This window comes from Hippoglossus hippoglossus, chromosome 7 (assembly GCF_009819705.1).
Source record: "Hippoglossus hippoglossus isolate fHipHip1 chromosome 7, fHipHip1.pri, whole genome shotgun sequence".
In the NCBI taxonomy this organism is placed as follows: domain Eukaryota; kingdom Metazoa; phylum Chordata; class Actinopteri; order Pleuronectiformes; family Pleuronectidae; genus Hippoglossus; species Hippoglossus hippoglossus.
Genome location: NC_047157.1, coordinates 19,030,250 through 19,057,248, shown reverse-complemented (window position 1 = coordinate 19,057,248; position 26,999 = coordinate 19,030,250). Strand labels below are relative to the sequence as shown.

At 43.8% G+C, this 26,999-nt stretch overlaps 1 protein-coding gene across 2 annotated transcripts in view; it reads right to left on the bottom strand.

Annotated features, from left to right (window-relative positions):
• Positions 1-7,238: 7,238 nt before the first annotated feature.
• LOC117764600 (metabotropic glutamate receptor 7) overlaps positions 7,239-26,999 on the bottom strand; it is a 61,915-nt gene continuing 42,154 nt past the window's right edge. Inside the window, exons 7-10 of one of the 2 annotated variants that reach the window (XM_034590514.1) lie at positions 24,749-24,888; positions 20,015-20,950; positions 11,323-11,575; positions 7,239-8,230 (exon numbers count right to left, since the gene is read on the bottom strand). In XM_034590514.1, coding sequence (XP_034446405.1) covers positions 8,127-8,230; positions 11,323-11,575; positions 20,015-20,950; positions 24,749-24,888 — 1,433 coding nt within the window. In that variant the 3' untranslated portion in view covers positions 7,239-8,126. Of the gene's footprint in view, positions 8,328-11,322; positions 11,576-20,014; positions 20,951-24,748; positions 24,889-26,999 lie in introns of both variants that reach the window. The other variant, XM_034590515.1, reaches the window with a different exon arrangement.

The window sequence follows — 26,999 nt, the reverse complement described above, 5'->3', positions numbered from 1 at the left end:
TGATCCTTTGACAGTTTCACTTTGCTGTTGGAGGTGAAGTCGTTATTCCCACTGGGATGTGACGCTGTGAACAAAATGTGTTTGAGTGTTTATGTGTTTAAAGTATTTTAACAACGTGTTGACACCTCTTTTCAACATTTACATAACAACAAAAAGAATCAGGTGTGAGGGACGTAGAAAACGGATTTACCATCGTTATAAAAGTACAGTCTGTAATTTGGAATGACATTATCAGCCTTTTAAAACAGCGGAACAGAGTTTCACACAGTTGTGTTTATGTTTCACTCAGAAAATATGGTGAAGACAACAACTGCAGACTTCACCCAATGTCTCCTGCTGATGTCTTTCTCAGTCTCGTTGATTTTCTGCTGTATCATCTCTTTCCCTGCTGAGAAGAAGCTGGGTACAAAACCGTTGGATCATTTATTAGAGTGCAGTCTGGTGTCGAGGGATAAACTGAATAGTTACCTGGTGTTTGCCCAAAAAAAGAATGTGAATAGTCGGTAAATCAGTTGAGTGAAACATTTTGTGAAGGTGGGAAAAGAAAGATACGCAGCATTTCAGGAAATGTCACCTCTCTCCTTTTCCTAGAGAGTGATAAGATCATTTGTTTTTCTCACGTGGTTTTAGATAAAGCACGAACAAGGAATCAACTCAGGGTCGTGACCTGTGAACCCTGAGGTCACAGCAGGTCGGGTTTGTTGTGTCTCTGAAGTGTTCTTAACTCTATTTGGAACTGATTTGATGCTTTGAGTAAAAATGCAGGTTGTTTTTTTATTTGACTCTCAATGTGGATTTTTATGTCAAGGTTATGTTTTCACACATTTCATTTGTTTGTCAGCAGGATTATGAAAAAACGACATAAGCGAATTTTATGATATTTTTTTTGGGGGGGGGGGGGGGGCATAACCCAGGGAAAAAAACATTTCATTTAGTATCTGAATCAGGGGCGGATACAGGATTATTTTTTTGTTTACTCTCTTTAACAAATGCAAAATAGTGAGTTCTCCAACATGTTCCTTCATTTCTCAGAGAATAATTCATGGATCCGGATGAAAAATAATCAGGCATGTTCAGCCGACCGATATTTGAAAATTGGTGCGGATCCAAATAAAAATCTAAAATTTAAATGTGGTTTCATAAGGGGACTGATGGGCCTTGGCGGAGTTCTGCTCCCTACTGAGTGTCCTTCTGCTTTTTTGTTTAAAAATACAGGATCTTTTAGAGCATTTGCTCTTCTGGAGAAGTTTTGGCATTTGTCACCTGATCTAAAACCAGGCCTCCATTTCTAACAACACATCCAAACACTGGTCCAATTCAAGGCTTTTCAGGTTGGAAAACAGTCGGTTTAAGTTATTATTAAAGAAGTGATTGTCACTGAAGGCTTTGTCGTCCTCGGTGATAAAAACAAGTGTGTTGTGTCTGTTGGTGCAGCACTGACTCTCTCCCTGATGAAGCAAAGTCCTCATCTCAACTCAGGCTGCAGCTCTTCCTCCCACTGCCAATGACTGCAGCTCCATCTTGTGAAAGAACGAAGCAAGTTCATCTGACTGCTTCGTCAGTGCAGACACAATGAGCTTGTTTGCCCCCGAGCACTGAACAGGAAGTCTGTTCAGAAGTACGTGTTGTCATCCTGCGGTGGTGGTCGTGCAGATCTTACATTTGGAGACAGACAGTGGGGAAAGCGTGGCTCTGAGGCACGACGGGGGAAAAGCAGAGGGAGACAGACATCACTGCAGCATCAGTAGATGGCAGTAGCATCACACTGAGGCCCAGCTGCTGATTAATAACCTTTACATGAGATCATCATATCTTTCATAGACAAAGGAACAAGTAGCCTTGAGCTGTGGTAAACAAAGTACAGCCACGATCATTTATCAGGAGCAGCGTGTGTGGACCACAAGATCCCATCGTGAGATATTTGGTGTTAAAATCAGTTCCCAACCTGAATGTGAATCAAAACATGTGACTGATGTCTGCATCTTTATTACAGATCATCAGCGAGCGAGTGTTAATTCCTGTTAATAATAAAATGTGCGGACTCGCCGCGATTCGCAGTCGTAATTGGAAAGGGAGATAAGTTAGAATAGCTGTCATCATTCAGTCACAGATTTAGAAAGTGTAGACTAATTGCATTTTCCTTCTTATCTCGTAAATTGGATCCATTCCCGAGCCGGGGATGGAAATCCCCGTCTTCAGTCAAAGAAGGAGGCCCATTCGTGTGCATGCTGTGGATTTTCAGAGGCGTTGAAAAAGCGGCTGCGGCATAGAAGGGGTGGGGTGGTGGGGGGGTCATATCCAACTAGAGGAGAAAACATGACAGATGCTTCCTTGTACTGGCTGCATGCATCGGCGTTAATGGTGTGAGCAGCATCTGAAGCCGAGGCTCGCTGCAGGCGCCAAAGGCAGACACTCGCCGTGTGAGAGGTTATTAGAAACATTTACATGGATGTGCATTTGAGTGCAGAGAGGAAGCAGCGGTTCTGAGGTCAGGTTAGAACCCCCCCCCTGCTCTGCAACGTCTAAAAGCAACCGCCCGCCTGACGCGCAAAGATCACAGCTGAATCAACATGATGCTTTTCTTCTAAATTATACACAACGCAGCAGCGGGATCACTGTCTCTTCACGCACCGTGCACCACATTCCTGTCTGTGGTCTGCGTTGATCTGGAAACTCTTTCCTGCGTCATTACTTGGAGCTCAGACAACAGACAAGATCTGAAAATAAAACATGAGGGTTGCTCGGTATGCGCTCACGGTGCAGCGTTTCTCTCCTTTGCAGGCGCCGTGTGATCTGCCAGTCTCGTGTTAGCGCAGGATGTCTGTGCAGAGCTTTGGTCTCGGCGTCCTGCGTGCTCCCTGCTGGCCCGATGACCAGATGGGTCAGTGGCTCTGTAGCTGGGGCTTGGCGAGGCCCCTTCTGTTCTCGGCGAGGGTCCACTCATGGGATTGAAACCCCAGAGTCCGGAATCATAGTGGGATCACAAGCTAGATGGGTCGCAAGCTGAGCTGAGACATACACACACACACACACACACGCATATGAATTCAGTGCACACGCAGGTACATTTACAACGTGCACAGCAGGCCCGACGTGAGCTCCATAGCAAACTCCTGCAGGAGATAGATCTGTCACAGGGCAGAATGTTTACAGATTAACAATGGAATTAACAAAAGAAAATGTGATTTTATTCAACGTGCCCGGAGCGGAGGAGCTCTTTTATCGTTTCAGACAAGCTGTTGAGGAGGGTTGCATTACCGACGTGAGATTTCTCTCCGCCATGTCATGTGGAAATTTAGTCCAGTCATCTTCAGCTGTTATTGCAGTCCATTAACTCCATTGTGAAGATACATAATTGATGCCGCCTTTGGGTAGAGTTTAATCAAATGGAGAGCGCTCCACACTCCAGCGCCAACTGAAAAATGAGACACAGAATATTCAGCGATGTAGTTTGCGAGGAAAGATTATAATTCACGCTTTGAATTGATTCATAATCATTTGAGTGTACAGTGTCCTGCACAATGCCCAGAGTCCAACCCCACCCGTCGCCGCTCAGCTTTCAGAGGTGGATTCCTGTGAGGGAATTAGGAGGCAGAATTGGGATCAGTTTTTAAGGAGAAGGACACGAGGTAGAGACATTTGTTTTCTACTAATCTACTCCGAGACAAACAAAAAAGCAGGAATGGGATTTGTTCTCTGCACCTTTTGGGCTTCTCAATGTCACTTCATCTTTGTTTGATGTGGATTTCTATCACTCCTCCCTAACTATTCATTTCCATTTCAAAATTTGTTTCTCTAAGGGATTTACTTTTCTTTGAAATAACAGTGATCTGCGTGGGAGGAGGAAATGCATTGTTTATGCCGTGCTCCTTGAAAGGGCTTAGCTCTCTAGTCAAATTCCATAGCCAGCCAGCACTTATCTCTGTCAGCTCCTGTTTAAGCTACAGATGATCTGCCTCGGTTCAAATGCTGCTGGCTTTTGTCGGTGTCGTGAACCTGAGCTGCGATACGACGCTAAAAAAATCGACCACTTTATTTTACATGAGCTTCTAAAGGTTCACGCAGCCGAATCACAACAAACATGCAGCACAGTCGCAGGATGTACGCCAGCACTTTGTACTTTATTTTCTCCAAGACAGGGGGGGGGGGACCGGGGGGGAGAAGCAGGCAGATTAGTAAACCTACTCGGCTGCGAATTCAGGAGAGCGGTTCCTTCATTTCTCACTCCACCGTCTTAATAACACAACAGTCAATTAAATCCACAAAGAAGTCAGATATGTAATTTTCAAACAATCATTAACTGGAGGGGAGATGGAATTGAAACTCGGATGGGGACGAGATAAGAGGGGGAGACAGCGAGAGAGGTAGAACAGTAATTACAGTAGAGGCAACACATTCGAAATGCCCCAGCCAAAAGATGAGTGGAGATAAAGGAGGTGACTGAGCTAATTGTGTATTGTCAGAATCCATATCTCCCACCACTGTCAAGTGAGCAAATTTATAATGTATTCTCTCCACCCACCCGACTCCCCCCCAGGAGAAAAGATGGTGCGATGCAGGGAAAGAGATGGAGAGAGAGAGAGAGAGAGAGAGAGAGAGAGGGATGAATAAACACCAGGAGACACTAATGTGATGAGAATGATGCCTGGTCCCTTCCGCCGATTAAAAATGCAATAAAGCCGTGACACAAACACACGGTGCAGCCTGAGCACGACGGGGCGAGGAGTAGCTCCCTGAAGTGGCACCAAGTGACCCCAAACTAATGCATACACTCCGAAACATAGGAACTGATTCTTGGGTCCCCTCGTAAAAAACAACAACAAATCAAACAAACGCAGTGGAGATGCATTCCCGAGATTTGCATGTAAGCTTCCTCTAGGTGATAATTAGGGCCTGTGAGAAGGAGGAAGGTTTGAGTCACATCTAATCACTCTCTGTCTTATTGTGCGGCTAATTATGAAAATCCCAGTGTCACTGTGCTGGTAACAGTAACTGGCCTTGTTTGCCGAGAACAGAGGAGATGCAGAGAAGACGCCGGATAAAGAAAAAAGCCTCGTAAGGAGGTTTGTGAGTACAAGATGCAACTGGGGGGAAAAAATAAGAAGAGTGAAGAGTGTCTTTATCCAGCCCGCATTACATCAGGCCTCAGTTGGTCACTGACAGGAAGCAGATAAGGTTTCACTCTGGCTGGAGTTGGATAATTGGACATTTATGGAGAGATAGGAGAGCCCGGGGCCCAGGAGCCATGAAACAGAGCTAATCTAGAGGCGGCATCAGTAAATTGTCTGTGAAAGAGCGCATCAGGAGTTCTGACAAGATAAAGAAGGCTTTCCTCAAAGGCGGAGCTGGACCGAAGTGACATGAAAACTCAGACAGCGAAAAATACCCCCCCAAAAAACACCCAGAGACTTTGATGCTGCCATTTATACATTTCACATGAGGCGCAAAGTGAAATGTGCGTTTAATAGAGCAGCGGTGTCACCTTGTCATCTGAATTGGGTCATGCAGACTTGTAATTCCTACACGGTGCGGACAGTTTTGACAACTTTTGTAACTAGACAGCTTTTAAGAGTCAGATCTCCTGGCAAGCATGCACAGCGTACATCATTTTTTTTTTTTTAAAGTCCATAAACTCTATTGTTCAACTTCAAATGTTCCACATGCGTAATAATCCGTGAGTGACAGTCGTCAGAGTTTGAAACATTCAGGTCCCGGTGGAGCGCGCCTTCCTCGCCGTCCACCAAGATTAGTTTCATCCCTTTGATGTTTGCCGCTGTCGACTTCTCCCAGGGAAGTGCAGCCTGCCGAACAGGTGCACACGGAGCAGGTGGGCCCCTCGCGCTGCAGCCACGGGGGGGGGGGGGGGGGGGGGGGACCAAACTTCACGCTATTCAAGGGGAGAAACCTTCCCCCGGAACGAGCCAAGCTTCGGTTTGTAAAGGTCCAGTGTGTGAGATTTAGGTGAAAGGGATCTATTGTCAGAATTTGAATATAAAATAATCCTAAAGATGTTTTCTTTACCCTTGAATGGGCCCTTTATCTTTAAATACTTTATATTTACATCAGGAGCGGGTCCTCTCTACGGAGGCCGTCATCTTTATTACAGCAGCCAAGACTGGACAAACTAAACATCTTTTGAGTTTTTATGACGACTGAAGGCTTCCACAGGTTTTCTTTCAGGTTTGGAAGGGGAAGGTGAGGTGAGGGGTATTCAGCTGCAACATTCAACTTCACCACTAGATGTCACTAAATTCTACACACTGAACCTTTAAATATTTACTGCATTTCACAGTTTCTCTATTTCCAAAGATCTAGAATGCAATGGCTCAAGCCATTTAGCATTTCTGTTCTTTTCGCTGAGCTGCAAATCCAAACTCTGTTCAGCCCCAGCTGATTACTTACACAGACACTGACACAGCCAATTAATTTGGTGGGGGAGAGGCTAGTCTTAATTGGGCATAAGTGGGATTTTTCTTGGCCGCGTGCAGCAGAAAATGACAGACTGTGTGTATGAGAAGTAAAGACCATCTGGTCCCACAGGAGCGGAGCGAGATGCCAAACAAATAGAAAGAGAAACAACAGAAAACCTGTGTGGGAAAGGATCCTCTATCCCTCTATTTCCCCCCAAAACACAAACACACACAGACAGAAAAGAGGAATCAGCATCTCTCAGTCATATATCATGTGCCAGCCTGGAGGGAGAGGCTTACCGGCTGTGGAAACAGGAGTCCCCCTTATGAGTGCTCTATTCATGTTTTTATATAATAATCAATGTCGAAAACACCAACATTATGCTTGCAGGCAGGCACGGGGATGACGAACGGTTAGCTCGTAAAGGCCTGGTCATCAGCAGGACAAATTGATCTGACATGTTATATTATTAATGTGGGGGGATCGGTGGTGAGACGTGGAGGGAGAAGCAACGGGGATGAGACGGACCGAGCTAAGGGTGAGCGGAGGAGTGGACGAGCGGACGTCCCCTCCTCTCGCAGGGGTCTCGTCTCTGCGTGACAGCGCTGCTCAGCGAGCTCGCTAATGTGCCCCGTCACGGGGTGAGACAGTAGACGAGCACATGACATTCACATCGGTTTACAGAAACCTGTCAACAACACAGTGATTAATTGTTCTTATTCATAGGCCAGTGTCAACATATGAAACACAAACATGCCCACACACACACAGACACACACAGGGACTCACACACGCACAGAAATAACTGTGATATGATGTCAGGCTTCATTGTAGAAAAGATAACAAAATGATTTTTATTACATGTTCATAATTTGACAGATATCACAACATACTTGCATGGTTGCTCTGTTAATAATGTCACCCAATAATGTACGAAACTATGTAAAACAAACATGCTTGCAGATTGGGACGGGGGAAGGTCACCAACAGATCAAAGCCATATTCTGCAGCTCAGTCCTGGTCAAGAAAACACCGCAGAAGGATGCTGAAGCTCATCGTCATTTTCAGAATTTATTTCACTTTTTTTTTTTTCTTCTTTTGTTTACATCAAATATAACAGACATACATTGGCACATGCAAAGTGAACACTTTGTGGTACTTTGTCATTACCATCCAAATCCAATTGAACAAAGACTGGATATCTAGTTTTGTACTCCAAACATGAAAATACTCTCAAATATGTACAAAAAAAATATACTTACAATGCCCATCACTCTAACATAATAATCATCTGGGACTGATCGGAGTTGATTTTGGTAAAACAAAATACTGTATGTGGCAGAGCTTGCTGTTTCAAGGTCATCAAATTAACTTAAAAGAGGCACAGAAGAAAATCACTCAGAAACAATACAAAACAGAAATCTGATAATGGGAACCCCAAGAGAATATGGCTTTAATGACATTTCAAAAGAAAATATCTCGTAAGCAGATCCGTTGTATTTTTTTTCTTTTTCTTTATTTTTTTTTTTTGCGTCGGTCCTCTTTCACAGTGACCCCCTTTTAGCAGGCAAGTTGTTCTCTGTCAGAGAGAAGGGGGCCACAACACAAGCTTTAAAACTACAGTTTGGTTTCTGGAGGCCCAACAACACACCGGCCTACAGCTGTGCTAGTTTGCTGCCAGGACTCATGTATCATGTCTGGATGAAGGTTGGATGCTATCCACAGTCCTGGAGTGCATAGGTACTGCAGGTGCTGGGATGCCTGCGCTGTCTCTCCTGTCTCTGTCTGTCTTCCTCTGTTCCGCTCCCGCTCCCTTCCCCTTTTCAATCACAGATAAAGGACAAACTGCATTGATTTGCAAGCAGATCAGATCCTGAGGTTGTTGTAACTCACATATGTTTTCTTGGTTGCTTGACCTGAGAAGAGAGTATGAAAAAAAAAAAAATAGAAAAAAGATTAAGATTTACTTTGAGAAAACAAACAAAAGAAAAAAAAGATCCTTCAAATTTGTGAGCAGAGGCGGACAAACAAAACGCTTTGGGAAACTCATCCTACGACGCTGTTGCCGTCTTATCATCAGCTGTGTGCAGTCGGTGGCATCGCTCTGTGTCCCGGTGTATTAATCCAACTCTCAGTGCCCCCGTGTAAAGCCTGAGAATCTATTTTCAGATGGTAACTAGTGATAAAAAAACACAAACACCACACAAGTGGGCACCAAACAAATGCTAGGGCATGCAATGTGATCCCAGTCTGCATTGCCATGGAAACATATCTGAATGTGGCGGAGAGCCTAGGTGCTGTGTGTGTTTGTCCTCTCGTTATATCTGGCGTTGTGAAAACCAATTTGAGTCTCAAACCTTTAGGGTGAGGGAATTCTTTTGTAAACGCCGGCCCCTCTGGCTTCTCATGACTTCTTTAAACGGCTGTTTTAGGGCATGAATCCACTGGTGTTAAGGTTATTTCTTTGGATTCAGTTGATATTTGGGCAGGGTGTGATGCTGCGGTGGGTAAAACTGGGATAGGATGAATGAAAATGTAGTAAGCGAGCAGAGGAATGTGTATTTCCACTCACACACGCAGTGCAGTATGCATTTTCTTAATCACAGGCATTGCTATAAATTCACATTCTGCTGCTTTAATGTCGCTATGCCGACCAACTCCCATGGGCTACGCAATTAAAGTCCCAGCATTTCTTTACAGCTGCATTTTGTAGTCTCGGCCAGAAAGAGTGATGAATAAAACATTAGGAAATGTACAACCGATTCTTGCGGGTAAACCACAAACGGTCTTCAGGAAGAGCTGCCACTTTGATGGAGGTGGTTCCGTTTGTGTCTGTGTGTGTTGACTCGTCTTGGATCTACCTACACTATCCTCTCAATTGTTAATACTGTTGATTATTCATGTTTGTTAGGTTTTCTCACCACAGCACTCGTTTGTTGATTAAATGAATTATTACTGGAAGGAATCGGAGCATCCACGTGTGCCTGTTTTATTCATTTGCGTGTGAGAAAAACAGGATGGTGATTTATTTCAGGAGAAATCCTCCATTACACTGTATCAATACCACCAGAAATCAGCAGAACCGTTAATGCTCCTAATCCTATAAATCACAGCAAGTGGTCAGGTCCGGCGCTGACGGGCCCTGAAGGGGGGGGGGGGGGGGGGGGGGATATTTGGCTCCCTGATGTTTACAGGAATTGACGGACAGTCTCCAGGGACGGTCATGGCACAGTTCAGGTTTCGGGTCGGTCATGCACATAAATTCGGCATTAATAAATGTCACTTCCACTGCTGCTGAAAAAGAAGGGCGAGAGGGGGAGAGAGTGCGCTGGGAGGAGCGACGAGGCGATAAGACATTCGTGTAGGGGGAGACAGAAGGTGAGAGACGCGCAGAGCAGATGACACGCTGCACTTTTGGGAGGGCCTCCCGGAGACCGCGTGCCCTGCTCGGGGACTTTTGATGTGCTGCCGCGACAGATGTTTAGGTTTTCGCCCTCCATGCAGAATGTGTAGGTGCTGGAGGAGCCACATGTGTGACTGGCAAGGATGTACTCCCAATCCCCCTGATACACTTGCATCATCTCTCTGACTGAATGTGCGTAACTCACACATTCAGTCACACGCTGATACACACGTTGCAAAGCGCACGCACAGATGAACTGTCACAGTTGGACACACACACGCACACACGCACACGCACACACACAAGCTCATTCGGCTCATGACAGATGAGTGTGACAACTGTTGGTTGTTTGGAGAAATTCCCGGGAAGATCTGTCACCACACAGGCATAATTCAAAGAGGGGCTGAGGGGCTGGTGCACCTGTGGGTGCCATGATCGCTCTCTGTGATTAGAAGCGTTGCAGGAGAGGAGACCTTTGGAGCCTGTGATGTGAGATTTTGCATGATCTGTCAATCATCTCTGTCTCCATCGTGACAACACGAGAGCAGCTTAGAGCTTCCATGGCAACACTGGGTTCAAATACAGTTGCTGCAGTTTGCCAGTTATTAGAGTTGGTGTTTCCCCATCACCTACCTGGGAAGGTGTGCAGGCTACCCCACTCATGCACTAATACCCAGCATTATCTTTGCTAACAGGATCATGCTTACTGTTTCAGATGAAGGGTGGTGTGAGTAACACACAGCTTCAGAGGCAGATTATCTCCCTCTATTCTTGGTGACAAAGCCCTGCTTCTTCAAATCTCTTCACAGAGCAAGTCCCCCATCTTGTCTCATTCTCTCTGCCGTGCAAGCGGGCTAAAGGTCTAACCATTTATCAGGAGACAAGATGACTCCGTCCATTCTACGGGACATTATACATACTTTTTTACCCAAGCAGCCACCCAATTAAACTGCTGGAATGGGTCTTTCTAGTCAAGAAAGGATATATGAGAAAGATATGAGACCGAATGGGGAGACATCTCATTCGCTCTTCCTGGGAAATTAACATTTATAACCAATAGAAACTTTTATTGTGCAGATACGATAGTTAAGATCACCTCTTTTGCATGAATCAGTGGTATAGAGGTACAAGGGTTTATAACACACTACTGTATCATGTCCTCATAAGCAAATATAAGTGTTTATTAATATGTGTCGGCTGGTGTCTCGAGACAAATAATGACAATATAGTGAGACGCTGTTCTCAGAATGGGACAAGTCTTAGTTTAATAATGAGCACTTAAACAGTTTTTATAGCGACTTATATTATAGTGATTTGCTACTGTTAAATATCTGAATACTTTCATTAATAATTAACTAAGAAGGAGTGTATAACTTTTGTGTTAAATCCATTCTGACCAGATGTCATCTTTTAAACATTGTAATCTAATATAAGCTTGACTGAACATGGTTCGTGGTGCATATGCATGTGGCTCTGAGGCTGTGCCATGGTCTCGGTGGGCCACTTACTCATGGGGTCAGCAGCGGGGTTCTCACACAGCTCAGTCTTAGCCTCTCCGTTGGGCCTCTCACTGGGCTTCTGGGACAGACGGGACGACATCGTGGCAGCTGTGACCACAGCCTTGAAGCTACGCTTCCTCTTCTGCACGTTCATCTCGGGGTGGAAGATAATGATGTACACCTTGGGCATGTAGAGCATGCCCAGTGCTACCGAGGCACTGAGGTTCATGGAGATGGTCAGGGTGGTGGTCTGAATGTACAGCTGGAACAAAGCACAGACAGGTAAAAGACATTTTAGTGCAGAGTGGAAGAGCAGAAGCAGCTTGAACAATTCCTTGTGGCATAAACTTTAATTTGACATCTCTTAAAAAATGGGTTTAAAATGGGGATGTGCATTTAAATTCTAATCAATAAAAAAGAGGGACAAGACAGCTATGATGGCCAAACATCTGCAGCCAATTACAGAACAGTCACACTGTTGAGCACAGCAATGAGGCAAGACCTAATAATAACCACCGCCTGTTAACACGATATGAGCATCCAGTGAAAAACGGTCGTTGGTCGTCCTTTTTCCAAACCTGGAGAGAAGAAACATCCCTTGACGCAGGAGCTGGCGTCATCAGGAGATATTTTTGTTTGATTTACGGGTACAATATAAAACTTCCTGGTAATTTCATTAAATAACAAAATTCCTGTTTTAACGCTGTAACATTATTATCAGATACTTAGGTGGTCTGTATATTTGCTGTGTGTAGCTGTGGGGACAGAAGCATCCATGCGCACAGTAACATAATCCAGCAGCATTTATTAAAGCCTGACCTGCAGCAACTCACTCAAGTCAAAGACGGTTCAAGCGTATTAATGACAAGAGCGGAAGCATCACCGTGACTTGGAAATGTCCTCGCATGGCCTCTTTTCTACAACACTGTGCGCTCGGACCCCCCGACTACTGACCCTGACTGGGACATGTTGCAGTCACCTCTGTTTTACCTTTATATCACTTGTTATATTTCACCACTCAAGCATTCGTCAGACCAGAGGACACGAGTCATAAAAAGACAAACTAAAATTTAAGATTTTGGATTTGATTTATAACCGATAAGTTGATAGAATTTATGTTTTTAATTAAACAATTACATTTTTAATCACGTTTTGTTTTTGACCCCTTTAATAGATTTGCAGTGCAATGTGTGCAAACCTAACAACCTACTGAAGACCCGCAGAGCCGATGCACAGGGTAGCTTTCATGTAGGAGGTATAGTCCGAAAATATTGAGATGTGGATTTGAGGATTATGTTATTATGGTGTTGATGACAGCAGTAAGAAGATGGCCGTGGTATGCAAGGTCTGCAGCTCAAAAGTCAGTGACATGGCTCCCACCAAATCCACCTTAATCCATCACTGTAAAACCCACGGATACAGATATGTGTCTTTTCAGCTGGGGAGTTAGCTGCAGTGCTAACGTTAGGTTTAAACTAGGTTATCCAACAGTTCACACAATGTCCATCTGACATAACCTGGTCGGTCGGGTCGGGTCACAAATGGTGACTATTAGTTTCACATGCTGCCGTCTAACATGCATTATTAACACACTGGCAAACACATAGCCAGACTATTTTTGTTTCTGCTCCATATAAAATGTTTGAATTGATTTAAATGTGAAAACAGGAGTAAATCATCGGTGACTTGACTTTAATTCTGACTACAGTTACATGCACTTGCCTCAGACTTGTAGATTAAGAATTGAGATTTGCTTTTGACTGTCTCATGTGTGACCGCTGCAATCTGCAGCCACCGAGCATCTCATTCCTCCTCTACCGGTTCCTGTAGCCGGGCCCATTTTGATGCAAAATACAATAAAAGACTAAAGCACTGTATCTGCAGTATACGGCGGGTCTGCGTTTGTTATTTTTTTCGCAGCTCTGCAAGCATTGGAGTGCCGCCTGTGAAAGGCTCTCACTGCGTTAAGTGGTAAGATCATTCACAAGATTACCATTCATGTGAGCCTCACACTCGTACATTCTCTTTTCATGACATTCCTTTTCAGAGGTTACATAATTGGCAAAATGTAATTGTGAGCTTACGTAACCCGCGTCACGCCATGATTCAGGTTAGCAAGGGTATCCTACAGTGACTTCATTAAAAAGGTAATGATTTCACATTGAGGTAGTGAAGTCAGTCATTCAGGAGACACATGAGACCCTGTTATTTGATTTAAGGGTCTTCAATGAGAAAGAATCCCTTCAAGAGGGGACATTACTGTTTCAAGAGCACGTCAGCGAATGCTCCTCACTAATCTACTGCACTTGAAAGCATCAGATGTCACTTATATGCAGCCTTCCAGTCAGCCACTGGTAATGTGGACGGGGAGAGGATACAAGCGTAAGCACATTAGCCACCACAGAGTATCTGCAGAGCAGCAAAACGCTCACAGATTCACAGAGAGGAAGAAATGTCACCATTTGCATAGAGTTTTTCCCTGGTAAACATCACGACTAATGGTAATTTCTTTCATACAAGAGCCATTTACATGCCAGTCATGCCTTTGTCTTCCGATCTCCGCCAATCACTCGCCTGCCTGATATCATCAACATGCCAATACACTCTACTGCTTCCCCCTCTCTCCAACCCCCTCCCCGCTAGTCTGTGGAGAGCGGCATCACAGGCAGTCATCTGGCTGGTGCACCATGCATTAATAACTGTATGAATTTCACAATGCTCTCGGTGCTCTCGGAGCCGCGTCGCTCTAAGCAGGGGGAGGACAGAAATGTTGTCCCTACTCTGAGAGTCCTGAGCTGCGAGTTGGCAGCTTTTACCGTTAGATATTGGGACAAGTGATCAAAGTATTGCAAGAAGTACAACACGGTGTCAAATATAAATCACGGGAGGATCTCCGCCCGGCGCCGTGTTTCCATGTTTGGTGGTTGGAAACCTGTTTGGTATCCATAGCAACACTTCAGAGTTTGGTGCGAGCAACTAAACACGGCTGGAATACGCTTTTAATGAGATTCTGATGTGCTAGACACTGCAATGCTGACCCTATCGCAACTGATTTATTGACCACGCAGGAGAACTGAGCAGACACACAGTGAGCATTAGGTGCTTGCTCAGATATATCACAAACAAAAACACACACACACATAAATAAATACGTGTTGGTATATAGGCTCCCTCTAATGAAGCTAGAATCTCTCTCTTCCCGTCTCTAATCAGCGAGACAGGGTTTTTCTCTGCCTCTCCATGAGCTTGACCCAAATTCGTAGCCCCTCTCACCCACCACTGGAATGTTTAGCTTGTCACAGAACATTCATAATTAATTTCTGTTGCTTTAACATAAATAAATACATGAAGTCATTTTCACAACTGCTTGGCAACCCTCTATTTATAGCCGGCGTGATGATTTATTCACGTCCTCATCAGGAATCAAACGTTTGATTTTGAGATTTTTACATCTCATTGACAAGACAAACGCCAACAGCCAGCCACAACAAGCGGCATGTGTTTCCATTAGACAAAAAGCTGTGGAGGGTAATTCTCATAATTACGCCCACGAGGGATATACTTACCGCAAAAGCAATTTAGTTGGGTATAGTTCAGTTGTGGATGGTTAGTATAAATGCACACAGAGAAGAACTTGATTCTGTAAGCGGCGATTAGGATGCTCTCTGCCCCATTAGAGAACGCCTTCAATAATGGATCCAGAGTATTTGAAGTCTCCTCTCGACTACCTGCGTGTCTCCTGTTGTTTTGGGTGGCCTACTTTCTCGCCCGCCTCGTGTCATGAATAACTCTGTCTGGCTTTTTTGCAGCACACCCCGACTGGAGACACAGCTCTGTGTGTGGATGGTCTTCCCTTTATTTTGACTCTAAACGGGTGATCCCCATTTCTTGGCTGCAACATTCGCACAGAAAGAGGCTGTGCGACATAAAACCTGCTCCGCCTGTGTTAAAGCTCATGGGCCCATGTTTATTTAAGCAAGCACCGTAGAGGAGGAAATAACTCCTTACTGGTCAGGCCCTGGTCAGAGTTTATGGGAGCTCCAGCGATACTGTTTTGAAGAAAACATAGTAATTTTGTGGCTGACACTGTGTTGGAGCAGAGGGGAACAAGAAGCAATGTCCTCACAATGTTAGGCTTTTTTTTCCCCAGACAAGGAAAATAAAGGGTTGCAACAGTGATTCTGTCACAGGGCGGTTCCAGGGGGGGGCGGGGGCCAGGGAGGCACTAAAATCGAACTGGCCCCTGCTGTCAAACCCTGACCCCTGTCCTGTCAATACGTCACTTACAAACAATAAAGTCAATAAGTAAATTAAAATATTTTTTTATTTAAATTTATGTGTGCTTACAATGTGCTTGAACAAAACCACCATTTTCTAAAAGTAGACAAGGTGTTACTAAAATGTGAACCTTACCGAATCAGGAATTGTGCATTAATGTTGGACATATAATTGCCCCCCCCCCCCCCAGATCAACCACTGTTCTGCCAGGAGCAGTAATTACAGCTAGCATAAATTAAATCAAACTTGAATCCCATTATTTCTGGTCAGATAGAAATATAAAATTGTATTATTATTTTGGAGTTGTTGGTTACACTTTGCTGTCTCATCTTTCAGAGGAAGATTCCCAGACCACCAAGGCATCTTGCCTAAGCCTGCACATCGTACTTGTTTATTTAACATTTGTTATTTTCAATTTGTATATGCAAATTGATAAACTAATTATCATTTAAAAAATATTTTGAATTATAGTTTTGCATACCTTTTAGCCTTTCTATCTAATTATTCCTGAAATCTCCGTCTGTCTGTCCATGGCTCGCATTCCTTGAGATTACTGTTTATCTTGTCGGCTTCACACCTTGCGTGTGTATTGTTCAGAGCCCAAGGAAGTGCAGTGTCGAGTTTGATAGGATTTGGACACGCGATTCATTCAATATTAATGAATTTTAAATAAACAGGCTCTGTGGTAGCAGCGTTAGACTAATTAAAGTAAGTGACGTTGTTGATCATGGCCACAGAGTGTTCATAACAATGCACGTGTAAAATTAAATAACTGCAAGTCACTTTTAGAGTTGCAGAAACAAAGCTGCAACCAGCAGAGCCAACAGCTCATTCCCAACAGGCAGGTTTACAATGGACCCAGCACTAGTACAGAGCAAAGCTAGGAATAAAAAGTGTAGTTACTTTCTGCACGACAGTTTTTCCGCCTTGTCTCATTCTGTAAAACCACAACTGAAAACTACAGCATGTTATCACAACTTCTACTTTGCAGCTGAGGCGTTTAAAACAGGGACGTCACGCTTTCTCCTGCTTGATAAAAAAAAGAAGAAGAAGAAGCTGGTGGTCATGGTATGTTCTTCATCACGACGAATGTTCTACATCGATTTCAGAATAGAAATTGCAACCTGTCTGTCTTTGCACTACACTTGACCAATTCGACTTAGTTTAGTTTTTGCCTGCAGTTTGCCTCTGGTGCAATCCGCTGAAGGTTTCAAGCATAAAACTGATCGGCCTGGAAATCTCACATTACTTTGAAAAGAACTCCACATCTCGGCAGGAAGTGTCAGGTCGAACTCCTGTCAAGTGCAGTTGTTTGCAGAGAGACAAGAGGATTATAAGTTGCAATTGTCGTTTAACCTGAAAGATGGAGTGAGAACGCTTTCGCAAGTATAGTTTGTCATTGCTAATGATTCTTGGCAGGATGGTCCATCTTTGAGAAGTTCATGCGGGTGCAGGAGGCGTCTTACAAGAGCCTAAGTGGTTTCCAGACATGTACGTCAATTTTATTTATTTATTATGCGAGTTTCATTGTATATTGTGTGAGTTGTCGTGACATGATGTTCTCTTTTAAAGCGTGACTCGTGTGGGTGTTTGACTCGAAAGTTTCGGAGCCTCAGGGAAAGTGTTTCATTGTATTATCAGTTGTTCTGTTTGCTGGTTCTCGTGTTCATTGACAGAATCTTTACATTTAGAGTCACGTAAAAAAACTGGGTTTAACAATATTTTGTAGTGGTGTCACTGAAACATTGGTTGACCAACGTGAGCAGACTAATCGATGTTGGTATTGATGTTGGCCGAGGGGGAGATATTCAACTCTGTGCCCTTAAGCATGACATTTTGAGGATGAACACAATGGGCACTCCAGCCCTTGGAGGTTTACACAAAGACTTATTATATTAGATGTTAGACTTTTTCTGTGATTTTACCTCCTCCATCACGTCCTATTGAAGGTTGTATTGTTATCTGTGGTGTTACCCTGACTTCCCCTAAATGATGTGTTTGATGATATACTTTTTATGATTAACCTTGGTTGATGTATTTTGTACAATATTTGAGTCAACATGGATTGTGGGTATTTAAGATGGCGTATCTATGAGAAGTTTTCAAAAAGTCACTACAGCAAATAAAGTCATTTACCAGGAGCTTGTAGGCGTGTCGATGTTTTTCAGACATGCAAACATTTTCCCAAAGTTCTGTTCTTTTTTCCGATAATCCAGCAACCATCAATTTTTTACTGGATGTGCACGAAACATTTTATTTTACAGAATAAACAATGCAGTAGAGAAATGCATTTAGGGTTACATTTTACAGGAATTCCTTTTTATTTTCTTCATCTCAGTTTTATCTATTTGGTTGGATTATAGTTATTTAAAACAAAGGTTATGGTTAAACTGTAAAATATCCAGCAGATTCATAATGTTTGTATATATACAACACGCTCCAGCATTTTGCAGATGTCTCTGGTGGGTGATTGTTTCCGAGTGTGTGATTGTAGTGACTCGCAGGCCTGCGGTTTGTTTTCATAAGTGATTTGATCTCTTGGCCCGAGGACAGATGAATTTTGATGCTGGTGACTCTCACAGTCATTAACTTGAGAGTGCTGAGTAGCTCACTGAGCACACGCAGGTGCAGAAGAGGCGGACGGGCAGGGGGGGGGGGGGGGGCTGCTCTGTGATCTTTTGCTACCATTTCCACACGGTTTCCCACAACATGAGTTTGAATGAGCAAACCAGAGGGAGGGAGGCACAGGTGTGGAAAATAAGGGCATTTAATGGTGCTGAGTTAAAAGAAACACACAACTTCCACTGCAGCAGAATGTAACAAAACAACATGAGGCCGTACACGCAGCATTTCTCTTTTATTATAATTGGAAACTGGCATCACATCATCTCAGTGTCTTTTGATATTGGACAACCTGCAGTGAGAGAGATTACTCCAATCTGTGTGGGTGTTGAGCCACATCTGCACATAAAAACCCAATAGGGCAAAGAACGTTAAATGAGGATATAGTCTAAACTATCACATTTAGCCTCCAGTAGTTTATTCATGTGCGAGTCTGCAAACAAAAACATACAACGTCAACGCTATTTATCACCTAATGACACGACTTTCCTATAAATTTGTATTTTGTACCATTGGTAAAGTATTCATGACGGAGGTTTGTTCCCCAGTAAATACAGCTGTAGCAGAAACAGATGTGAGGAATGTGTGCTGAAACCCTCAGCATAAACAAGCTGAAATGATGGATAACCTGGCCTCACTTCACCTTAACTACACTGCAGCTTTTGCAGAAGGATGTTATGAAGACATGTAAAGGCACTTCGCACCAGCAGTGGCCGGGGAGTGTGGAGAAATGCACCCGCAAAGGCCATTACAGCAGGAAAATGTGGTGTGAACTGGAGGTGAGCGGGAGTGCAGGAGCTGGTGTGAAGAAAGAGTTAACTGGATAAAGGGGAAACATAAACACATTACTGCTTGCTCGTCACCGGGAGTAACATAATGAACTCCTAATCGCTGCTGAGGGTGTAATTCATCTATGAAATCAGTGGCAAACTGAGATGAGGAAAATCAGTTTCTGATCCATCTCAGTTCAGTGGCCGAGCAGGAAGGATATTGAACGGTGTGCCTCTCAAAAGGTTAGGAGTAACACTTTCCTGTCAGCATCGATGTCCTGTCGGTGGAAAACTCCCCCCTCCGCCATGCGGCACGCGCAACTTATGAGTCCGGCAGATGAATGCATCTGTATTCTGCCCAGCGCTGGTGAGATAAGCAATGACTAGCACAGAAGGTCAAAATGTCATATTCTCAATCAACTCCAGTAGCACCCAATGTCAAATGCTTTGTTGAGTGGAGCGCAGCTGTCAGGAGATGGAATGTGTCGAATCCAACTTCTATTTACAACCCCTCCCCCCCATTCCTCCCTGGCTTCCTCCTCCTTCATCTCCTCACCCTCCTCTTCATCCACGTCCTCAACCCGCTTGTCTCCCTCTGCAGAATAAGGCTTGATGCTATATGTTGAGCTCCACGCGTGAGAGCTAAGATAATGGCATCTGGATCTGCGGGCACCCCCATCCGTATTACTCCTCAGGCATGAACATCAACTCATCCTCCGCCTTTACTGTAAATGCCTATTTTTGTCTGCGGTGTCCTAGTGTAGGTTTCCTTGCACCACGTGAATAGGAAATCAAAAAGAAATTGAACCAATAAGTGCACATGCGTGTGTGTGTGTGTGCCCTCTTTATGTTCTGATTGTGTTTTCATTTCGCATTTGCACAAATGTGCATGTCTGCATGTGTTTGGACAAGATAAAAACAGGTTTGAAGGAATGAAAGGGAAATTTGTGAGAGGAGGGAGAGACAGACAAAGAGAAGGGTGGTGACGGAGAGGGAGGGAGAGAAAGCGAAGAGGGTAAAAAATGACTCACCTTCTCTGCCGACTGGGCTGTGCCAAAGAAAATTGGGATGAAGGCCAGCCACACTATACAAGTGGTGTACATAGTGAAGCCGATGGGTTTGGCTTCATTGAAGTCTTCCGGTACGTCCCGCGTCTTGATGGCGTAGATGGTGCAGGTCACCATCAACAAGATGCTGTAGCCCAGTGAACAAATGATCTGAAGGTCTGTGATGTCACACTTCAGCACACCGCGGGCCAGCTTGGGGTTAATGGTTTTCTGCTCATCGTAATCGATGATGGTGTTTGGTGGGTCCACTGCGAACCACACCAGCACGCCCAGCAGCTGCACACAGATCAGACTGGAAGTGATGGCAATCTGGGAGGTGGGACTGATGAATCGCGGGGCCGTCACCGTCTGCTTGCCCTGCTCGAAGATGCGGTAGATGCGGTTGGTCTTGGTGAGCAGCGCGGCGTAGCTGATGCACATGCCCAGGCCCAGGAAGATCCTCCTGAAGGCGCACACGGCCACATCGGGCTTAGCAATCATGAGGAAGGTGATGATGTAACACAGGAAGATACCCGTCAGCAGCACGTAGCTCAGCTCTCGGCCCGACGCCCGCACGATGGGTGTGTCATTGTAGCGCACGAATGTCGCCATGACGAAGATGGTGGCGATGATTCCAAGCATGGCCAGGAAGACGGGGATTATCGCCCATGGAGAGTGCCACTCCAGCTTGACGATGGGGATGGGCTGGCAGGCGGTTCTGTTGGGGTTGGGCCTCATGTTATAGGCACACAGTCTGCAGGAGGTCTCGTCGTACTGGTACTGGTAACCATCACAGAGCTCACAGTGCCAGCAGCATGGCATGCCCTTTACCCTCTTTTTCCTCTCTCCAGTCTTGCAGGGCAGACTGCACACGGAGATGGGCACATCCTGCTCCCCATCTGGCCACTGAAGCTCCTCCAGCTGGGAGAGAGATGACACAGCACGAGTAGAAAAGTTAGAGACAGGCAGATAAACCAGAGTTACCAATAGAGATAAGCAACCATGTGGATCGTGAAAAATACTTTTACTGCTCCGACACAGCCTATTAACTGGCCACTAATTAATACTACTATTGCCTTCTTTGCAAAAACAAGGAACAATGCAATCAGAGGAGCAAAAATAATTCAAAGTAGTCAAAAAAACGATTAACCTAATACAGTGCAACATCTCTCCTGCCAATTTCTTAGAGGGATTGCCTTTCCCTAATACTTGAAAGTAATTGAAATCCCCATGGCAACGCAGCTTACCTTTGTTCGTTGAAATAAAAATAAAGAAATGTGAAATGCAAAAGACATTATGTTTTAATACAGGAGCCAGTGAGGTATGAAATATGTGATGAGAAGGAGAGAGAATGGGATTTGGGATTGCAAAATGCCTCATTTGGATTTTGCAGAGCTATTTCTATTTATGATCCTGCCATCAAAATAAAAAAAGTGCAGTATACAGATGCACTGAAGAACGATCTGGATCCCCGATCCAAAACACCCCGAGCTGTTTCATGATTTAAGCTCAAACTGTAGTTTTAATGTACAACTCGGCCCAAAAAAGCCATGAAGAAATTGAATTTTTTAGGGCTTTTGCATATTCTGGTGGGGGAGTTAAAAAAAGCTTTCATAAAACTCGGAGCCGATCTTTTGATTTATTATGAACATGTACTGATCCATGACTCTTAAAGCACCAGAAGATTAAAGATGCATGGTTTAGGCAGTTTCACACCAATATACAGTATCAGTGATTACACCAGGGTAAATAAAATCATTAAAATATAGAATAAGCTTAGTACCGGTAAAATTATTAAACATATTTTTATTATCCTCTAAAACTGCTGATATCAAACAATTAAAAGGTGCATTAATCCCTGCATTAAAGTCACAACAGCGGGAAATTCATGTTACATTACACCTTGATGTGAAGTGAATTCATGACTTAAATGAATAGTTCAACATTTTGAAGTATTATTCTCTTTCTTGCTGAGAGATCTATCATTTGAATCTGAGGCCACCATCAGGAGACAGTGAGCTTAGCTTTACATAAAGACTGGAAACAAGAGGAAAGGTAAATCAAACACCTCTAAAACTCACTGATTAGCTCTGCTGAGGTTAGGTTTTCACCCGTGTACCTTTGTATTTTTGTTTGTTTGTAAGCGAGATTACACAAAAACAACGGCACAGATTTGCATGAAACTGCACTGGTGTGATATGGGTCAGGGAAGAACCGAATATATATTTTGGAGCAAATCCAAAACAGGGGGCTGACTTTAAAATTGCAGTATTTTCACAACTTCCCCACGGAATAATTCATAGAGCCTGATTGAAAAAACCAGGCATAGTTTGGGAATCAATATCAGTGAATGTCCAAAAGTTGGTGCAGTTGGATTGATTTTAAACTTAGGCTGTCGGACCCTAGTGGAAGCATGTGCGGACATACTAGTTACTGACTGTTATTTTTCACGTGATCAAAGACAAAAACTGACTGCTGATTGCCTGGCAATGTCATGATGATAGCGTGTCTCCAGGAAGACTCCTAGAAATAGTCCTGCACAAAATCCCCTGCAAAACCATAACTCGTTATCAAAAAACATCGGTAGATATCACTTCTCCAGGTACAAATACCATCACGTACAGTATAACATACTGACAAAAATAGAATAGCCTTCTCACAATGTGACAGCTTCCTATAATTGCAGATACAAAAGGTGCAGGTATGCAGCAAACACACAAACACACAAACACACACACACACACACACACACCTTTATGACAAATGCGTTGTTTCTGTGGTGTCTGTGTAGATTATCATCTGCCATTTATCTGGGGGCATGAAGGTGAATTTGTTATTTGGACAATAAATGGAGCTCTCTGGAAAACCTCCCGATTACACACAGTGTGGAAACAGTAATGAGACCAAATGCTCTGTTTCCATGGAAACCAGAAGCAAGATTTTTTGACACCTTGGACTCGTATGGCTGCTATAGTTTTCAGTTGGGTTTTTGCTGTAGCTGATCATTTTACAGTTAATTTGAGCCTTTGCGAGCTGGGCTGGTCTAATATTGAGCTTTATGGACGGTGGCAAAGTACATCAGCATGCTCGTTCCGGGGTAACCTTTAAATTACATTTCTCTTCATGTGTTAGTGAACAAGGTAATGTCTACTGCATCGGAATATAATTGTGTTGTAACAGCATTTGGTTTGTAATCACACTTAAACAGAATGAAGCACTAAACTACAGCAGCAGACATTGTTCCACCTGTGCTATCAAATCCCTTCGACTGAATTTAATTCTTCTGATCCGGGGCACTATTATGCAAATGTTACCTCATCTGTATGTAAATGTCATGTTTTTCTTTTATTATAATTTGAGTTCCATGGAAAAACATAAAACTTCCAGCTCAGGTGTCATTCTATCATAGAGTATGTGTAATTTTAAGTTAGCGCTGCCCCAACCACTAATGTGGTAGTAAAAATATTTTTTTTACAGGTGAATTCAAGTTACTTAAGGATTCCACGAAATGAAAAATGACTCTTCCATTCTGTTACCCCATGGGTTCCACTCCTATCATTTGGAAATGCCAAAAATGAAATTACATTTTCACTTATTTTTATATTAAAATCCTTGGAGTACCTAGAGCATTCCATATGATTTATCTCTCACTCTGGGGTGCACTTTAAATTTCAATTTTTGGATCATATATTTTGAGTTCCATCACGTACAGTACAGTGAAACCTGCAGTAAAAGCTGCCGAGCACCAACTGTGACACGGGAGATGTGTATTTAGACATCGGTTTCTAACAGCGTCAACATCTTCAGCTGCTCTCTGCTGCCAAAGACTGATCATATACGGACTGACACTTGGGTTAAAAACATGTTCTTTTTCTCTTCCTCCCACTCTCCTTCACCGTCACTCCTCCAACCTATACAAGTGGGAGAAGCGTGATCTCCAGCAACCGAGTGAGAGCGAGCCTCGCTGTTTTCTTTTCTTTACTGCTTTCTTCTTTCTAATGTTGGGACCCTCAAATCAAATCCCTGTCTGAGGTTGTTGTTCTGCCCCAACATTCATTTACAGGTGGAAACAGATTAATAGCACACAACACGCATCGCACTATAATTACTGCCTTTTATTCTTCTTCACAATCCCGAGTTTAAAATCTATTGTGGGTTTAATTGCGTGTTTTTCTCTTCTTAAGAGCAGCTGTTTGGACGCTAATAACCTCTGAAAAAAAATGTGTTTCAAGTACGACTATAAACACTTAATTTGTGAAATAAAGTCTAAAAGTAACTCTCTGTAGGAACATGGGATATGATTCATCATTTGAATGCGTAAGCAGGCTGCACATCAACAACACTGTGTGTTTGAACATGTTAACTGCTGGAGGACAACACTGCACCTGATGGAATTTTGAAGAGTTATCTGCTGGGTAAAGAGCAACACTTTGTTTTTCTTGCTAAATTGCACAAACAGATTCATTTTCTGCATCTAATATGCATCAATTAGAATGTAAGTAAAGCCTGTCTGCAGCTGAGTGCTCTCCGTACTTGAGATGCAAATAATATGCACCTCCTTGTCACATAGGAAATTTCAATTTTGGAAAAACACATAAAGCCATCAAGTGGCTTCAAGTGAATCTTTTGCATCACTGAGTGTAGATACCCTGTTTAGACACAAGCATACAAACACCATTTTACATCATTTGGGGTCCTGGTATCAGAAAAGTGTCATACCCTGAGCTGAAGCGACTCCACCCACTGTCCTACCATCTTGTACTCTGGGGTGGAGGAGTTGGTCACCTGGAACTGGAACAGGTCATAGCGTCCTGGAGCATCGCCATTCTTATTAAACACAACAGAGGTGCCGGCGCTGCCTGTACATAGCAGGAGAGAAGGACACAAAAGGACAGCAGAGGAGAGAGGTGTTAGACGCTGGTTTTAGAGGGTAAAACACCTCCTGTTATATGAGGAGAAACATGAACTTTTAACCCCTTGCCTTTGGTTGCGTGGCAGCCCACACGTGGACAACATGAAGGATCTCAGTGTGTGTGCGTCTGTTCCTCCACACATCATGACCTACATGCTGAACCTTCATGATAATCTGGGGCAGGGAATCGGGCTCCCCACTGACCAACATAACGCTTCACTCACCTGCTTCCTATGCATCACCGTGGCTGCACACCGGTGACAGGGGGGGAAATATTTTCACATTCAAAACACGGTCGGACATGTGGACTCTCAGCTGCGCCCTGAAATCCGACATCGACCGCTGTTTACAATGAGCGTGCACCTCCTTGGGTTAAAAGCACCGCGTTTCAGTCACGCAGTGGACAACAACAGGAGATGTAGCGAGGATAAACAGGTCAGCCAAAGCATCATATGGTCCCCATCTGCTCTCAGCGTGGAGCAGCCTGTGTCAAGCAGAGCCCCGAAGATTTCACTAATTAGCTCAGAGAGGACTGCAGACACCTGGAACACACGCATGAGGAAAGGAATAAAATAGTAATAGAGTTTTTTTTTAATGTGTAGCTGTGGGAGCTCTCAATCCTCAGTTGTGCCTCCACTAATGTGTGTGGATGTGTGCAGGTTAATTCAATAAAACAATCCTCTTGGCTGCGGAGTGAGTGCAAGGCGGCGTTTTAATGCAGATGTCACTCAACATGAGCTCTCCCTCGCAGCAGTGAATGTTGAAAGGCATTAATGGGAACAATGGTTGTGCTGTATTTTATACATGAGGGCTGAATGGTTGATGAGGTCATTTCTACCTTCGCACAATGCTGCAAGAGAACAAAAAAAAAAATGCTGCAAGTCTATTCACCTTGGCACTGAATACAGTAGTTCATCAGCTCGAATGGAGATACCATTTTTGAAATGGGACGGGGGAGCCTGATAACACTTAGCATGGGAATTAAGTACTTTAATAGCTCGGGCTATAAAAAGTGGAGAGGAAGGAGCAGCAGCATACTTCCAAAACACTTTTGGGAACGTGTTGTCTTTTGTATCTAGAACAGAGCTCGTGGCTTTCGGATGGAAGGCCACTGAACCTTTTCCTTATTTTTTAAAGCCAGGAGGGAATTTCATCTCCCTCCATTTTTTTTTTTCCAAGGACGTTTGTCATTGAACATTGTACAAAAGTTTCAAGGCAAAAGACTTGCAGAACAGAAAGAAAAGCAGAACTAGCCAGTGAAAAAAAACCTTCACAGGCCAGTGAGGCCAATTTAATAAAACGCTCAGTACAAGCAACCAAATTATTTTTTTCCCTGACTCTGTGACACTATTGTGCATTAACGTCAGCTGATAAGACTTAAAGCAGCCACACATCCCTCACTATCGGCTGTTATGCAAAGTGGCAGCACACATATTACACATTAACAATACAGAAATGGCACCGCTGGAGTAATTTGAACCATCTGTCTTTTCATTTAAAAGTCGGGGACTATTTCATTGAAAAACCATGTGTCAGCACAGGGAATGAATCTGGACAAGTGTTCAAAATGAATTCAACTGTTCTTATGAAGCCTTTTCATTCGTTCATTAAGTAATTAGCCGTGGGACTTATCCTTGCGAAGCCCCTGTGAAGCCCATGGTGAAAAACCTAATGAAAACCAAACTAAAACTTGGCGGGTGGCAGTCACCGTCCTGTCACTTCTGCTTCCACCAAACACACGACCGACTTGTTGACACACTGTAAAAAGATGTTGACAAGGTATTGACTCATTGAGGCAATAACCGTGGCGGGGTTACTATTCTTACTCCACGCCCCCAGCACGGGAAAAATCTAACAGCTTACACAAATAACAAAAACACACACAGTTGCTCAGTTAAGTGACACGAGTGATTGGGCACTTGACGCTCTTCAGCTTTAGAGCAAATAATTAAGTGCTGTGTCTGTGTCTGTGCAGATAAAAAGGCATTAGAAATTCCTTCCCATCTTCTGTTGGCTATTTTCGCGGGAACAAAATTGTCTGTGTAGACACCTTCGTGA